Source organism: Ranitomeya imitator, chromosome 1, assembly GCF_032444005.1.
Source record: "Ranitomeya imitator isolate aRanImi1 chromosome 1, aRanImi1.pri, whole genome shotgun sequence".
In the NCBI taxonomy this organism is placed as follows: domain Eukaryota; kingdom Metazoa; phylum Chordata; class Amphibia; order Anura; family Dendrobatidae; genus Ranitomeya; species Ranitomeya imitator.
This window is the reverse complement of record NC_091282.1, coordinates 418759364-418777839: the sequence shown is the minus strand read 5'-3', so window position 1 is coordinate 418777839 and position 18476 is coordinate 418759364. Positions and strand designations below refer to the sequence as shown.

Sequence of the window (18476 nt, the reverse complement as noted above, 5' to 3'; positions counted from 1 at the left end):
AAAATGAGGAAGTCAGGTGCAAGAGGCCGTGGGCGGTGGTTGCGAGCTGGTACTGATGGTGGTGGTGGTGCATCTGGTGGTAGTGGCAAAAGCACAATAGCACCTAAGGCTGGAGGTGTTGACCCAGCGTCATCGTCTGGCTACACAAGGCCTCGAAGGCTCCCTTATCTGGGAGTAGGAAAACGGCTTTTAAAGCCGAAGCACCAGGAAAAAGTTTTGGCTTTCCTTGCTGACTCAGCTTCTAGCTCTTTCGCCTCCTCTTCAGAAAGTTCCAAATATAAAAGCAGCGAGTCGTCAGTGGATGCTCCCGGTCAGGAACAAGACGTTACCTTGTGTCCTTCACCCAAACCAAAAGTGAAGGATGCGTCACGCGACACTACAGGTTACTCCATGGAGCTCTTTACACATACCGTGCCTGGGTTAGAACAGGAAATTGTTAACTGCCCATTACAAGATGAATCGGACATGGAGTGCACTGATGCACAGCCACAGCTAGATTATAATGCTGTTCCATTGACTCAGATCACTACATTGCCCTCGCAGTGTACTGAGCGAGAATCTGACCCTGATGAGACTATGGTACCCCATCCCGAACGCTATAACACCTCACACGGTGACACAGAGGAAGGTGCACATGACATTGAAGAGGAGGTGATAGATGACCCTGTTGTTGACCCAGATTGGCAGCCATTGGGGGAAGAGGGTAGCTCAGTAGCCAGTAGCTCAGAAGCGGAGGAGGATGATCCGCAGCAGCAATCTACATCGCAACAGCTGTCATCTGGCAGGCCCGTATCAGGCCAAAAACGTTTGTCAAAAACAAAAACAGTTTTAGGACAGCGTGGCCATCCGGTGAAAGTAGCACAGCGTGCAATGCCTGAAAAGGTATTCCATAGTAGGAAGAGTGCAGTGTGGCAATTTTTTAACTTTTGACTGACCATTCGGATATTGGTTATCTGTAAGAAATGCTCAAAGACCTTTAGCAGAGGGAAGAATCTTCAAAATTTAAATACAACGTGCCTGCTTAGACATTTAACCAGCATGCACTTGCAAGCCTGGACTAACTACCAAACGTCCCGTACCATTGGTGCACCCGCTCAGAATGAAGGTAGTCAGCAACGCTACATTGCTTCCCTCGCTGTAAGCCCACCGGTTAGGACACCACCAGCAGCAAATGTGGAGGTATCGTCGTAAGGCCAAAGCAGTCAGGCAATCACAAGGTTATTGGTAGGAAACCCTGTATGTAGGCCAACATCGAGAATACCATCACCAACCCTCTCTCAATCCGCCATGTCCACCACCACCACCACCATTTGTCCATGCACTGAGGCAATCAGTCAGTAGAAAGGTGCACCTCACAACAGATGCATGGACCAGTAGGCATGGCCAGGGACGTTACGTGTCCATCACGGCACACTGGGTTAATGTGGTGGATGCAGGGTCCACAGGGGTCAGCCATAGTGGGACAGTTCTGCCTAGCCCACAGTCTAGGAACAGTTGGCTGTAGGCATTGCCACCCCTCCTCCTCCTCCTCCAGAAGCGAAAGCTCGTCCACAGAGTGCAGTTGCACAACCACTCCATCCGCAGCTGCCAGTGTTGCACACGAGGTGTCCCATTATCGAACAGCTAGTGGTAAGCGTCAGCAAGCTGTGTTAGAATTGAAGTGTTTGGGCGACAACAGACACACCGCGGAAGTACTGGCCGAGTACTTGCAGCAACAAACTCAGTCATGGCTGGGCAGTGTACATCTTGAGGCAGGCAAGGTAGTCAGTGATAACGGAAGGAATTTTATGGCTGCCATAGCCCTTTCAGAACTTAAACACATACCTTGCCTGGCTCATACCTTGAACCTGGTGGTGCAGTGCTTCCTCAAAAATTATCCGGAGTTACCAGCCCTGCTCCTGAAGGTGCGAAGACTTTGCTCGCACATCCGCCGGTCGCCCGTACACTCCAGCCGTATGCTGAACCATCAGCGATCGCTGAATCTTCCCCAGCACCACCTAATAATTGACGTTGCAACATGGTGGAACTCCTCACTGCACATGGTTCAGAGTCTGTGCGAACAGAGGCGTGCTGTAATTAATTTGTGGGAGGATACACATACACGCAACTCTTGTAGACCGTTTGGTTCAGGCATCCCCAGCACACAGCGGCGGTGATGGTTCTCACACGAGCCGTAGGGGGCAACATGGCAGAGGTGTTAGAGGTGCACAAATCCGAAGTGGCGTTGGACATAGGGGTTTTATAACCAGGTTGTGGAGTGATTTCGCAATGACCGCTGACACGACAGGTAGTGCTGCACCGATTCAAAGTGACAGGAGACAGCATTTGTCCAGTATGGTTACGAACTACTTTTCCTCCCTTATCGATGTTCTCCCTCACAGGTCATTCCCCTTTGATTACTGGGCATCTAAAATAGACACCTGGCCTGAATTGGCAGAATATGCATTACAGGAGCTCGCTTGCCCTGCTTCTAGTGTGCTATCAGAAAGAGTCTTCAGTGCTGCTGGTTCAATACTGACAGAAAAAAGGACACGTCTGGCAACCCAGAATTTTAATGATCTAACCTTCATTAAAATAAACCAATCATGGATTTTTTGGAATTATTTTGCCCAGGGGCGGACACAGACGATTTGGGGCCCCTGTGCAAGAAATATGTTTGGGCCCCCCTCCTTTTATGGCTACCAATGTACAGATATACAGTATACATATATTATAGTATCCTCTCATGTATATTGCCGCCCCTTATTACACAGTGCCCTCTCTTGTTATATAACGCACAGTCCTTTATTACAGTGCCTTCTCTGGTTATAAAGAGCACCAGTCCCTTATTACACAGTGCCCTCTCTTGTTATGTGTAACACCATCTCTTATTACACAGTGCCTTCTCCGTTATATACAGTACTGTTATTTACAGTGCCCTGGTCTTTATTTCATACCGTCCTCTTTTGTTAGATATAAGCTGAAATGATTGCTGATGGAGCATGATAGCCTTCTCCAACAGAAAAAAAAAACTAACAACAGGGGACACTACATAATAAAGGACAGCAACATACATAACTAAAAAGGATGCTACGTAATAAGGGACGGTGTTATACATTAGTAAAGAGGAAATTATGCAATTAAGGATGAGTACTGATATATATGGAAGCCATCAGTACTCATCTGTCGGTAAGTCCACTGTGCTCCACCACACCGCCATCTAAAGTGAACGCCTCAAAGGCACAGTGGACTTACTGACAGATGAGTACTGATGGCTTCCATATTTATTGATGCATAGGAAACTATTTATGCTGTTGGAGCTTATCATCTAGACTGGTGATGCAACAGGGGAACACAGCACTGGTGCTCCTGCCTGTGTAAATAATTAAGTATGTCCTGTAGTAGTGCATCCATATGAATGTGAGATACTTCTAATAGTCCACTGGGGAGCTATTATCATCCAGTACATTCACCAGTTACCGCCATATGTGTCTATGTAAAACTTTGTTCTTTTGGGGATATGTCTTCCCTAGCACAGTTGGTCTATGTATAGTGCTAGAGGACCCTCTAGCTTCTGGGTAGAGGCTCTCATTAGTGGCTGCAGGGCATATTAGGGCCCCTAGGGACAGTCATCGTGGAGCGGGGGCGCCACAACGTTCCCCCCTAGGGTGTCTACCTCCGCAGCCAGGTAGGGGCGGATATAGGTGCCTCAGCTAGGGTGATATAGTTATTCCCCATCAGTTTTACGGTGTTTTAGTAGCACTTTTTTGTCTTTTTGGTTTGGGTTTTTGTTGTTATTTGTCACTATTGGTGGGGTCCGTTGCCTTGCTTTTAATTAATAAAAAATTGGTTTTATATATATTGAGGATTTCTTTATGATTTTGCACAAGTGGAATATACTCATAAAATACACATCTGTGTACTATACTGTTTGTGTGCGCATATTATACAGAATTATACTGTATATATTAAGTGCAGCAATACAAAATACAGAACAGGAGGAAGGCTGGGGTCAGGGGCCACTCTGAGCCTGGAGATATTGCATCAGTAATGGTAGGAGGCATCTGGGGTCAGTGATTACAATACAAGCAGTGAATTAGTGCCTGTGATGCAGCTCCCTGCTATCTGATCAGTGCAGGATCAGGTTTCTCAGCCATTCACTGCAGCGACCAGGAAGCACCTAGCACACAGTCACTAAGTCACTGCTGTCATGGACACACTGCTGCTCTGCAGATACTAACCAGCAGCAGTGATAACTCCCAGCCATCCCTCACCTTGTGCTCCGAGAGATGAGGCCTTGAGGTCTGTAGCAGCTGCAGGAGACAGCTCTGCACAGGATGGATGCTGGAGCAGCAGGCATGTGACAACAAGCAGAGAGGACCCAGAGGAGGAGCTTCACGGACCAGCTCAGCGTGTGTGCACAAGGAATGCTATACTATACTAAATAGTCTGATTGCAAACTTCCATAGCGTCCCTTGCAGGGCCACCCCCTGCAAGTGGAACTGAAAGCAATGCTGCGATTCTCCTGACCTGCATCATAGAGCCAGCAGCAGCATTGGGAGGAGAGGAAGCGGCCCCCTACAGCGTCTGCTGCAGATCGCAGGGCCCTTTCTAACGCAAATGACTCTGGTATCGGCCCCCTTCCTCTCCACTTACTGGAGATGCTGCCGCTGCCTCTATGACAGAACAAGACATTTCAGCAGCTGATCGGGCCCGCTCTCCTTCAGGGCCCCTGTGCAGCTGCACAGGCTGACCCGGCGGTATGTCCGCCCCTGATTTTGCCCAACCTTCTCCTGCTAACACGTAGCTTGCCTGAAAAATGTCTTGCTTTTGGCCTCCTCTTACTGATTTCTCCAATTCCGCCATTTGCAGCTGCTGAATGTCCACCATAGGCCATTTTTATACCTACCTAAATGGGCTGACTCCCCCCACAGGGCCGTGGTTCCACCTGGCGCAAGCACCCATGCGAGTGCCGTTTGCCTGGGCAGGTGGGTTCACCCACTCTTGGGCGACGGCACTGGCACAGGGTCCCTCATAGTACAATGAAGTGTCTCTGACGGTGGTGGTGCACAACCAACGTCAGACACACCGTCGTAATATGAGGGGCCCTGTGCCAGTACCGCGGCCCACGAGAGAGTGTTCCACCCCAGCTCGAACAGTGCTCTACCACTTCCAATACTTACCTCTACTTGCTCCACCACTGTGTAGTCTGTGCTGTTAAATCTTTCAATAAAGGCACAGATGATTGGCCTCGGGGAGACCAAAACATCCAACACCGCGGAGACACCATCACGTGTTTCTCAACGCAGTGATTCCAGAACACTGCCCCCATCCCTTATGGGAAATATGCAGATGCATGTAAAGAAGCTGCGGAGACACCATCACGTGTTTCTCGACGCAAGCAGTGAATAGCCAGGCCTTTCCCCGGGAAGGAACAACCACAGGAAGGGCAGCATCCTATGAAGGAAAGCCACCTATGCCAAGCATGGTATTCATCCACAGACAGCTGTTTCGGGGTGTTTGCCCCTCATCAGTGTGGAGTCGGAATCTGGCTATTAGGAGCAGTGCCTAGTAAAAAGGCTATAAAGGCGCAGATGATTGGCCTCGGGGAGATCAAAACATCCAACACCGCGGAGACACCAACATGTGTTTCTCAACGCAGTGATTCCAGAACACTTCCCCCATCCCTTATGGGAAATATGCAGATGCATGTAAAGAAGCTGCGGAGACACCATCATGTGTTTCTCGACGCAAGCAGTGAATAGCCAGGCCTTTCCCCGGGAAGGAACAACCACGGGAAGGGCAGCATCCCATGAAGGAAAGCCACCTATGCCAAGCATCGTATTCATCCACAGACAGCTGTTTCGGGGTGTTTGCCCCTCATCAGTGTGGAGTAGGAATCTGGCTATTAGGAGCAGTGCCTAGTAAAAAGGCTATAAAGGCACAGATGATTGGCCTCGGGGAGACCAAAACATCCAACACCGCGGAGACACCAACATGTGTTTCTCAACGCAGTGATTCCAGAACACTGCCCCCATCCCTTATGGGAAATATGCAGATGCATGTAAAGAAGCTGCGGAGACACCATCATGTGTTTCTCGACGCAAGCAGTGAATAGCCAGGCCTTTCCCCGGGAAGGAACAACCACGGGAAGGGCAGCATCCTATGAAGGAAAGCCACCTATGCCAAGCATGGTATCGATCCACAGACAGCTGTTTCGGGGTGTTTGCCCCTCATCAGTGTGGAGTAGGAATCTGGCTATTAGGAGCAGTGCCTAGTAAAAAGGCTATAAAGGCACAGATGATTGGCCTCGGGGAGACCAAAACATCCAACACCGCGGAGACAACAACATGTGTTTCTCAACGCAGTGATTCCAGAACACTGCCCCCATCCCTTATGGGAAATATGCAGATGCATGTAAAGAAGCTGCGGAGACACCATCATGTGTTTCTCGACGCAAGCAGTGAATAGCCAGGCCTTTCCCCGGGAAGGAACAACCACGGGAAGGGCAGCATCCTATGAAGGAAAGCCATCTATGCCAAGCATGGTATCGATCCACAGACAGCTGTTTCGGGGTGTTTGCCCCTCATCAGTGTGGAGTAGGAATCTGGCTATTAGGAGCAGTGCCTAGTAAAAAGGCTATAAAGGCACAGATGATTGGCCTCGGGGAGACCAAAACATCCAACACCGCGGAGACACCATCACGTGTTTCTCAACGCAGTGATTCCAGAACACTGCCCCCATCCCTTATGGGAAATATGCAGATGCATGTAAAGAAGCTGCGGAGACACCATCACGTGTTTCTCGATGCAAGCAGTGAATAGCCAGGCCTTTCCCCGGGAAGGAACAACCACGGGAAGGGCAGCATCCTATGAAGGAAAGCCACCTATGCCAAGGATGGTATCCATCCACAGACAGCTGTTTCGGGGTGTTTGCCCCTCATCAGTGTGGAGTAGGAATCTGGCTATTAGGAGCAGTGTCTAGTAAAAAGGCTATAAAGGCACAGATGATTGGCCTCGGGGAGACCAAAACATCCAACACTGCGGAGACACCATCACGTGTTTCTCAACGCAGTGATTCCAGAACACTGCCCCCATCCCTTATGGGAAATATGCAGATGCATGTAAAGAAGCTGCGGAGACACCATCACGTGTTTCTCGATGCAAGCAGTGAATAGCCAGGCCTTTCCCCGGGAAGGAACAACCACGGGAAGGGCAGCATCCTATGAAGGAAAGCCACCTATGCCAAGCATGGTATCCATCCACAGACAGCTGTTTCGGGGTGTTTGCCCCTCATCAGTGTGGAGTAGGAATCTGGCTATTAGGAGCAGTACCTAGTAAAAAGGCTATAAAGGCACAGAACACTGCCCCCATCCCTGTGTTCTGGAATCACTGCGTTGAGAAACACGTGATGGTGTCTCCGCGGTGTTGGATGTTTTGGTCTCCCCGAGGCCAATCATCTGTGCCTTTATAGCCTTTTTACTAGGCACTGCTCCTAATAGCCAGATTCCTACTCCACACTGATGAGGGGCAAACACCCCGAAACAGCTGTCTGTGGATGGATACTATGCTTGGCATAGGTGGCTTTCCTTCATAGGATGCTGCCCTTCCTGTGGTTGTTCCTTCCTGGGGAAAGGCCTGGCTATTCACTGCTTGCGTCGAGAAACACGTGATGGTGTCTCCGCAGCTTCCTTACATGCATCTGCATATTTCCCATAAGGGATGGGGGCAGTGTTCTGGAATCACTGCGTTGAGAAACACGTGATGGTGTCTCCGCGGTGTTGGATGTTTTGGTCTCTCCGAGGCCAATCATCTGTGCCTTTATAGCCTTTTTACTAGGCACTGCTCCTAATAGCCAGATTCCTACTCCACACTGATGAGGGGCAAACACCCCGAAACAGCTGTCTGTGGATGGATACCATGCTTGGCATAGGTGGCTTTCCTTCATAGGATGCTGCCCTTCCCGTGGTTGTTCCTTCCCGGGGAAAGGCCTGGCTATTCACTGCTTGCGTCGAGAAACACGTGATGGTGTCTCCGCAGCTTCTTTACATGCGTTAAATCTTTCAATGGCACTGCCAATACAAATTTGTTGAAATGATAGATGATAGTTAAAATATACAGGGGCCCTGGCCTCCATTTAGACCAGTTAATACTTTGCGCCTACTACCGCTGTCTGCTACTCAGCAGAGGAGCCCACCCCAGTACCTAGCTATGCCGCCTGTTTAGTCCTGTTACCAATTTTGAACTGCTTTTAGCCTACTTTTGTATTTGGGCCTACTAAACGTGTCTGCGCCACTCATTACAGTTGTCTTCCACTGAACAAAGCTAGTCCGCCTGTTTAGTCCTGTTACCAATTTTGAACTGCATTTAGCCAACTTTTTTATTTTGGGCCTACTAATTGTGTCTGCGCCACTCATTACAGTTGTCCTCCACTGAACAAAGCAATGCCGCCTGTTTAGTCCTGTTACCAATTTTGAACTGCATTTAGCCTACTTTTTATTGTGGGCCTGCAAACTGTGTCTGCGCAACTCATTACAGTTGTCCTCCACTGAATAAAGCAATGCCGCCTGTTTAGTCCTGTTACCAATTTTGAACTGCATTTAGCCTACTTTTTTATTTTGGGCCTACTAACTGTGTCTGCGCCACTCATTACAGTTGTCCTCCACTGAACAAAGCTATGCCGCCTGTTTAGTCCTGTTACCAATTTTGAACTGCATTTAGCCTACTTTTTTATTGTGGGCCTACAAACTGTGTCTGCACCACTCATTACAGTTGTCCTCCACTGAATAAAGCAATGCCGCCTGTTTAGTCCTGTGACCAATTTTGAACTGCATTTAGCCTACTTTTTTATTTTCGGCCTACTAACTGTGTCTGCGCCACTCATTACAGTTGTCCTCCACTGAACAAAGCAATGCCGCCTGTTTAGTCCTGTTACCAATTTTGAACTGCTTTTAGCCTACTTTTTTATTTTTGGCCTACTAACTGTGTCTGCGCCACTCATTACAGTTGTCCTCCACTGAACAAAGCAATGCCGCCTGTTTAGTCCTGTTACCAATTTTGAACTGCATTTAGCCTACTTTTTTATTGTGGGCCTACAAACTGTGTCTGCGCCACTCATTACAGTTGTCCTCCACTGAACAAAGCAATGCCGCCTGTTTAGTCCTGTGACCAATTTTGAACTGCATTTAGCCTACTTTTTTATTTTCGGCCTACTAACTGTGTCTGCGCCACTCATTACAGTTGTCTTCCACTGAACAAAGCAATGCCGCCTGTTTAGTCCTGTTACCAATTTTGAACTGCATTTAGTCTAATTTTTTATTTTGGGCCTACTAACTGTGTCTGCTTCACTTATTACAGTTGTCCTCCACTGAACAAAGCTTTGCCGCCTGTTTAGTCCTGTTACCAATTTTGAACTGCATTTAGCCTACTTTATTATTTGGGCCTATATCTGTGTTTCCTCCTCATCCTGCCCATTGCCCAGCCACTGCTAGATGAGTTTGCTGGTACATTGACCCAGACCACTACATTCCCCTTGCACTCTACACAGCCTGAATCTGACCCTGCTGAAAGTCAGGTTCCCCTTCCCGCATACTATACCACCTTGCACGGGGACAAAGAGGCAGGTGCAGATGAAAGTGCAGGTTCCTTCATCAGGTGGGGGGGGGGGGCATACTCATTTGCGATGTCACTGGCACAGGGCCCCTCATAGTACGCAAAAGTGTCTCTGGCAGTGGGAGGCGCCACCCGCCATCAAACACACTGCCGTACTATGAGGGGCCCTGTGCCAGTGCCAAGTGCCAACGAGTGGGCCCCCTCTGCTTGCTCAGGATCACAGCACTTGCAAAGTTGAAATACTTACCTCTCCCTGCTCCTCTGCCGTGATGCATTCTGCGTTTCCTGGGCCCACGAAAATCTTGAGCCAGCCCTACCCCCCTACAACTTTAGCCAAATTACCCCCTGTTTTCAATGCCTAACTATTATTATAAATGAAATTAAGATTGACAAGCTTAAGAAATAAGAATTGATGTTTTTGGTATTAAATGGTATTAAATGGTATTAATGGTATTAAAGTGGGCACTGTCCTCCACTCATTGCCGACTTTGATTCCCCATTGACTTGCATTGGGTTTCGTGTTTCGGTCGGCCCCCAACTTTTCAAAATAATCGGCCGATTTCACCCGACCCGACTTTTGACAAAGTCGGGTTTCGCGAAACCCGACTCGATCCTAAAAAAGTAAAAGTCGCTCAACTCTAGCAGTGACATCATTGTGGTTACCGCCGGTCAGTGAGGCTGCATTCTCAGCAGGGCTAAACTGCGGTGACCCCAGCACAATGGGAAAAAGTCAGTGATGAGGTCACTGCAATTCAAGCTCACCATGAGAATTTCGGTGATCTGCTGTGAGTTCACTGAACTTGAACTGTGGTGTCCTCATAACTGACTTTTTCCAACAACTGATGATGACGCTGATGATGTGTCCATACCTGTAAATGGCAGTGGAAGGTACAGGTTTAGAATTTCCACAGCTCTCACTGTGCAACTGTGGAAGCGATTTTGGGAACAGCAACAACTGAGATAAAAAGGGCATTGGATGTGTTATCTATATGTTAGCTACATATAGGCAAATTTTGTGTCTGGGTTAGAGAATCACTTTAAGGACTCCCTCACATGAGCAATGTTTCTGTCTTCTGTGAGAATTGTGTCAATTACAGTAATGACACTTGGCTCAAACTTTGATCAGAGTTTGAACCGAGTGTCAGTTCATTGTGATTTGATTCTCTCACATGAAGAATCGTGAAAAACAATGAAAGGTGGGCTGTGGAAATCCACAGGGCGCCATGTTCAGAATCAGGAACCACCCAGGTCAGATAGAAAAAGTCGATTTATTCAACACCCAATGTGTTTCAGGGACGATCCATCCCCTTCATCACAAAGTGGCGCCCTGTGGATTTCCACCGCACACCTTTCATAATTTTTAACTGTATCAGGACACCAGGAACTGGCGGAAGGTGCTGCAGCGCTCCAGGACTGTCAATCACCGCTTAGCATCAGTGTTGTTCCTTCCCGCACCGCAAATGTGTTGTGACATTCTTCACATGGAGGGCCCTATCTTTTGGTTTATTTTCACATGAAGAATCGTATCACAGGTGCGGAGAAGACGGACAACTTAATTTCTCCATTGTTTGTGTCCATGTAGATCAGACTGCACTGGGATAACAGCCAAGAAAAGTCCGATCTCTTACACGCACCCAAAGACTTGAATGGATGCGTGTGATACGATTTGCAAAGCCACTCGCAGGATACTGCGATTCTTTTCCACAGACCATTTTGGTCTGTAGAAAAAAAATACTGATTAGTACTTTCCTACAGTATAAAATTGGTCCGAGTGCTATCCGATAAAACATCAGATAGCAATCATCTGATTTATATGCTCGTGTGAGTGAGCCCTAAGAGGCACCACCCTTATCTACACATTGGAATAGATCTTCGTTACAGTTTGATCCAATTTGCTGTGTAAGTACATTTTTGGGCTTGATTGAAACACCCCTCTTGATTAACTGTTATACCATCTGACTTAAGGTACCGTCACACTGGACGATATCGCTAGCGATCCGTGACGTTGCAGCGTCCTGGCTAGCGATATCGTCCAGTGTGACACGCAGCAGCGATCAAGCCCCTGCTGTGATGTCGTTGGTCGGGGCAGAAAGGCCAGGACTTTATTTCGTCGCTGGCTCTCCCGCTGACATCGCTGAATCGGCGTGTGTGACGCCGATTCAGCGATGTCTTTGCTGGTAACCAGGGTAAACATCGGGTTACTAAGTGCAGGGCCGCGCTTAGTAACCCGATGTTTACCCTGGTTACCATTGTTAAAGTAAAAAAAAACAAACACTACATACTTACCTACCGCTGTCTGTCCCCGGCACTCTGCTTCTCTGCTCTGGCTGTGAGCGCCGGGCAGCCGGAAAGCAGAGCGGTGACGTCACCGCTCTGCTTTCCGGCCGCTGTGCTCACATGTAGTGGTTGTTTTTTTTACTTTAACGATGGTAACCAGGGTAAACATCGGGTTACTAAGCGCGGCCCTGCGCTTAGTAACCCGATGTTTACCCTGGTTACCGGCATCGTTGGTCGATGGAGAGCTGTCTGTGTGACAGCTCTCCAGCGACCAAACAGCGACGCTGCAGCGATCCGGATCGTTGTCGGTATCGCTGCAGAGTCGCTTAGTGTGACGGTACCTTTACTAAAACAAGTTTTTCATATAATCTTGTTGAGCTAAGGAGTGTTTTTAGAACACTGTGTACACTCACTCAGCAAGGCCTACAAGACCATCCCCATATAAAGAAGTCTCATAGGCTGTAGACAAGGTGGCTTTATAGACAACATATTCCTTGTAAAGAGATGATGTGTTATTTGTATGAATTCTTAGACAATAGCCTATAATTTGTTATGAGAACATGGTAGAGATTTTACTGGATCTCTGCTTGCTGCCATTCTATTAAGATCTAACGTAGCCACACTTCTTTTAATCTTTTTTTTTATTACCTATAAAATAAGCTTACTTACTGTACAGTTGTAATGCAAATTTGTATTTTTTTCCTCTTTGCAGCAGTAAAGAAAAAAACATTACAAACCCTTTCCTACATTTTAGGAGATCTGATAATCTTATTTTATGACACATCGTTTGTTATGTCACAAGTGTACATTACTTATCAGCATGGTTGGGAAAAAAGCAATCCCCTAAGAACCGGGCAAGTTTTCATTTTTTGCCCTTCTGTTTAGCTCTCCTTTTTCCAAGAGTTGATGGTGGCTTTAACCCCTATCTGACCTCGGACGGGATAGTACGTCTGAGGCCAGATCCCCTGCTTTGATGCAGGGCTCCGCGGTGAGCCCGCATCAAAGCCGGGACATGTCAGCTGTTTTGAACAGCTGACATGTGCCCGTAATAGGCGCGGGCAGAATCGCGATCTGCCCGCACCTATTAACTAGTTAAATGCTGCTGTCAAACGCAGACAGCGGCATTTAACTACCGCTTCCGGCCGGGCGGCCGGAAATGACGTCATCGTCGACCCCGTCACATGATCGGGGTACGGCGATGCGTCAGGATGGTAACCATAGAGGTCAGCAATAGCAATTGGATACTAATAAAACTTAGCTTTTATTAAACACTAGCATGTAAAAAATAGACTATTACAATTAATAAACAAAGGGAAACAGGGACCAGTGATAATTAGTGCCCTTGACCAAAACACAGAATGGGGAGAAAAAATAGACGTAGACATACATAAATTAAAAATTGACTGTACTGATAGTCACCATATAGTCAAAGGAGACTGAGACACAAGTAGCTAATGGTACACAAAAGAAGGGATGCAAATGCTAAGCGTAACTCTCAGTAAACTAATCCTGTGAAAACGTGGTGTCCCATATAATCATTGGGGACCATGTCCACGTGTAGAAATATCACAGTCAAACACCATGGACAGAGAGTCTAGCCGTTATAGACCCCTATTGTGGAACAAATATAGCTACAAAGCGCACAAAGACGCCATAACCCGTTGCTGAAAACAATATATACCGGGTACTCGTACAAGTCAATGAACCAGCGGCACGTCACTGATGCCTCAAAGACAGATGTAAATGCATAGTACATTTGGCCATATGAAATCGGAACCATGCAACCTCACAATATACTCATGAGCGTTCCAAAAATGGCCTGTGTGTTCCTTATGCCTTATTGTGTGTGAGCGGCATCCTCTCTGGATGTTCACTTAGTTGTAAAATACATGCAAAATGCCCAACCAGGTGCCGCATACTACTATGGGCAAAGTACACCCCACGTATAGCCCACTGTTGTGGGTAGATCTCACCATAGTCTGCCGGTATGCTCTATCATGGCGGAGACATTCAGTGTGGTGGGGTACCGGTGAGGCCGTGACGTGAAGCAGCGTCTCCCGACGCGTTTCATCCAACCGGAATCATCAGGGGAGTAGCAGGGTATGATTAAGCCGCCTTACCGATCTCCCTCGCTCCTGTGCGTTTTAAATGTCCGGACCTCTAGCGCGTCCAGGTAAGCCCCGCCCTTGGCGTGTGACGCGTCTGAGGTCATGTAAAGTATTTCCGGTGAGGTGGCTTGCTCGTCTGGATAGCTGAGACACACGCTAAGCCCGCAGGTGGAACGCTAAGTTCCCCTGAGGTACGTAAGTGGCGTAGACCAGATCAAAGGCTAGACCGTCACCGTGTACATAGGATGGGACCTGTTATACAAATAGATAAACTTACAGATCCCAGATAGGGCTGAGCCCTGTACGGGTGTGAAAAACTGCATAAGCAAACACCCCAAGGGGGGGATCAGTCCTATAATTAGCAGAAAGTACCGACCCCTTCCCAAAGCGGCAAGATGCCGCTATTGCTGCTGTATATTCTATTTTGGACTACTACCCAGCTAATTTATAACCATAGAGGTCCTAGAGACCTTTATGGTTACTGATCACCGGTGGCTGTGAGCGCCACCCTGTGGTCGGCGCTCACAGCACACCTCCATTTCTGCTACATAGCAGCGGTCAGCAGATCGCTGCTATGTAGCAGAGCCGATCGCGTTGTGCCTGCTTCTAGCCTCCCACGGAGGCTATTGAAGCATGGCAAAAGTTAAAAAAAAATATAAAAGTTTAAATCACCCCCCTTTCGCCCCAATCAAAATAAATCAATAAAAAAAATCAAATCTACACATATTTGGTATCGCCGTGCTCAGAATCACCCGATCTATCAATTAAAAAAAAGCATTAACCTGATCGCTAAACGGCGTAGCGAGAAAAAAATTCGAAACGGCAGAATTACGTTTTTTAGGTCGCCGCGACATTGCATTAAAATGCAATAATGGGCGATCAAAAGAACGTATCTGCACCAAAATGCTATCATTAAAAACGCCAGCTCGGCACACAAAAAATAAGCCCTCAACCGACCCCAGATCACGAAAAATGGAGACGCTACGAGTATCGGAAAATGGCACAATTTTTTTTTTTTTTTTAGCAAAGTTTGCAATTTTTTTTCACCACTTAGATAAAAAATAACCTAGTCATGTTAGGGGTCTATGAACTCGTACTGACCTGGAGAATCATAATGGCAGGTCAGTTTTAGCATTTAGTGAACCTAACAAAAAAGCCAAACAAAAAACAAGTGTGGGATTGCACTTTTTTTGCAATTTCACCGCACTTGGAATTTTTTTCCCGTTTTCTAGTACACGACATGCTAAAACCAATGATGTCGTTCAAAAGTACAACTCGTCCCGCAAAAAATAAGCCCTCACATGGCCAAATTGACGGAAAAATAAAAAAGTTATGGCTCTGGGAAGGAGGGGAGTGAAAAACGAAAAATCCCAAGGTCATGAAGGGGTTAATTAACATCCAGGCTGGATCATGGTGCTTAAATTCTGCTGTCAGTGATTGATAGCAGCATTTAAGGGGCCAACAGCAGCTGATTGCAGCAGTTAGAGGTAGATGTCGGTTATAGCCTGCATCTGCCCTCTGTAGATGGAGTTTTCTTTCTGAATGAGCTTCAACTCTCTAACACGCTCCATGACAAATATATTCGCCATGGAGCTTGAAGGGTTAAAGTTTTATGACAATTTTGATTTCTTTCGGTACCCCATCATCCTTCTTGAGATCTGTGTTCAATTTTCAACTTTTTTCTGTAGGCCCTCTTGTTCTCCATTTATATCATCCACTAGACCTATAAGATAACATAGGTCCTCCTAGCTGATGTGCCGCAAAGTAACTTGTGTGCTTGTTACTTTGGTAGTTAAAGCTATGGTTGTGGTATTTTCCTGAAAAGTTAGGTATGTTCGAAATTATCCTTGACTGAAGATGTCATGTGTATGGGGACCTCACAAATTCCCCTATGAGAGGAAAAACAGGTCCAAAAGATTCCTATTCACCTCATCATAAAATAAGCATGCACACTTTGCATTAGTGTAAGTAAAAAAGCATATATCCTACCTTTCATCAGAGGCCATAGAAGCACTGGTAGTTGTCAGATCCTTGGCAAGTGCGCCACCTTCAGAATGAAGCTTTAATGGTAGCCATGCTTCTTGTGACTTGAACAGATGATCTATTTCTCTCCGTGTTTTGGTGGCACTCTCGTCTAGTTTACACAGTTCAAAGCTTTCCTCAAGGTCTGTGTAATCGGTTTCCCTAAATAATGTCTGATATTCCTCCGGTCTTTCGGATTCCATATATAAATTCTCTCCCAAGTCTTTATCACAATCTGCAGTTTCTGCTCTGCAGAAAATGTCTTCAGGTGAGGTATCGGAGGCCTCCGTCTGGCTCAGTATTATACTCCAGCTGTGCTCATGTTCTGAGATGTCGTCTGATTTCTTTTTACTCTCTCTCCTTTGAGGTAAGATAGAATAAGTTTTTTCTTCCAACTGAAAGGATTGGAATCCGGATCCGAGATACATTTGCTTTTCACTTCCATTTGTCATGGAGATTGACTGAAATGTATCTGGAGACTCCACTGAATAAGCTGTTTCCAACATTGTTTGCTGAGGCACCACACCAGTGGCACTGAATGAAAAAATGTGTATTTTACTTTCAGATGTCAGCCTACTGGGGAGTTTGGTCTCCACGCTTCTGCTATCTGACCCATCTATGGCCGGATAAACAGGATCATTGCTATCTACTGCCAAGTCTTCTCTGTCATGTTTCCATATCTTTACTGGAAATCCACTGGTTTCTAGAAAGGAAAACAAAATACATAGTCAAATGTAAAGATATGGCCTGTTAGAACCTCTGAAGCAGGGGTGGGGAATCTTTTTTCTGCCAAGGGCCATGTGGATATGTATACCATCCTTCGGGGGCCGTACAAACTCTGCCCACAAAGTACATCCTGACTCTGGCACTGGTTTCAGGATGTAATCTTTTATTGCATGCCCTTCAGTGCTCAGTAGTGAACACTGCCTGTGTGTGCTAACAGAGCAAGAAGAAATTAATGAGCTGGCTGTAATCAAAATACACCTCCCTGCCCAAGAATGCGGTCCCTGAGAATCTGCCCCGGGGGCCTGATAAAAGGTCATCGAGGGCCTTAAATGGCCCTGGGGCCTGAGGTTCCCCACCTCTGCTCTAAAGGATAATTTCCATAAATTGCACCATAAACTCCTTATCTCTTCCCATTGGAATTTACACCATGTCCTACTATGTGCTCAACTTCTCTGCAATGACTCGTAATCTGTATATTTAATCAGTTGTTAAGATACTATCTGAACTGGGAAGCATAGATTTGCAATGGAAATTTGATCTCCTACATTTAGGCTATGATCACACGTTGCATTTTTGCTGCGCTTTTTTCTGCAGGCAAAACCTGTGCTCTTGGCAGTAAAGAAGCTGGTTTTGCTGTATTTTTCATGCTCATACAGTTTAGTGCCTGTTGTTTCTGAGTTTTCTGCACCAAAAATGCAGCAACACCTTAAACCTGCGTCTTTGCTGTGTTTTTGCCCTTACTCATTGCTTTCTATGGGTGAAGAAAAGCTGCAAAAACACTGAAAGAAGTGACATGCTGCAGCAGTTTTCCAATTCAGTCAGGGAAAAAAATGATGTGTGTGCATGAGATTTCTGAAATATCATAGCTTTTACTGGTACTGTAAAACACAGCTTTTAATTTACATAAAAAAGCAGCAAAAACACAATGTGATTTTACTTTTAGATACTGTTTATATGACCTCGTAGTTGCAGTTTTACAGAATATGATGGATCTCTTATGATCTGTTCTGCTACCAAAGTTCATAGATGTCATTGACTTATCATGGGTCCGACAGGCTTTTGTCAGGTTTCCATTTCTGCTATTAATAGTGTAGTACTTGGTCATTCAGAATTCAAAGAAAATGGCACAGAAATGTAAAACGTCATAAAATCCAGCACTTCCAATCTGGTGGTCCTCTTTGTCTTTAATCATAAGCGCTCAGCATGTGACCGCTGCAATCAATCAGTGAAAACCGCTGTTACTGGCCACACTTTACAGGCCTCACCACACGTCACTGTGCATTCCTGCTGCAGCCACTGATTGACTGCATGGTCACATGCTGACTATTTGTAAGCAAAGGAGGACTACCACAGTGTAAGCGGTGGTTGGTCAAGGGAATGAGAGTAACTGTTTAATCTGTATCTGTTGAATAATGAAAAAAGTGAGCCTCTCTGCACTTCTGAAGTGCTGGAATGTATGTCCTCAATTTCATGGAGGTGAAAAGACTACTTTCTCCCTTACAATTGGTCATAGTCATAGGAAATTATATATACATTTTTTGGAATGAAGACATCAGCAGTGGTGCCCCAATAAAATATTCCTTGTTGCTATAAAGATAGTTAAATATAGAATTGCATTTTATATTTCCTAGATATCATGGTAACTGCATTGTTAACATTAGACAGTTGTAATGGACCAGTGCTGCCACCTGCTGGAAATTTGTGCTACCCTTCATATATAAATCGTGAGTCCGTCTCTGCAGGCGTCACTCCT

The 18476-nt window shown here is 46.4% G+C and overlaps 1 protein-coding gene across 6 annotated transcripts in view; it reads right to left on the bottom strand.

Annotated features, from left to right (window-relative positions):
- PRUNE2 (prune homolog 2 with BCH domain) overlaps positions 1-18476 on the bottom strand; it is a 458932-nt gene that overhangs the window by 213516 nt on the left and 226940 nt on the right. For all 6 annotated transcript variants that reach the window (XM_069763045.1, XM_069763070.1, XM_069763062.1 and 3 more), the window contains exon 6: positions 15965-16700. In XM_069763045.1, coding sequence (XP_069619146.1) covers positions 15965-16700 — 736 coding nt within the window. The remainder of the gene's footprint in view (positions 1-15964; positions 16701-18476) is intronic.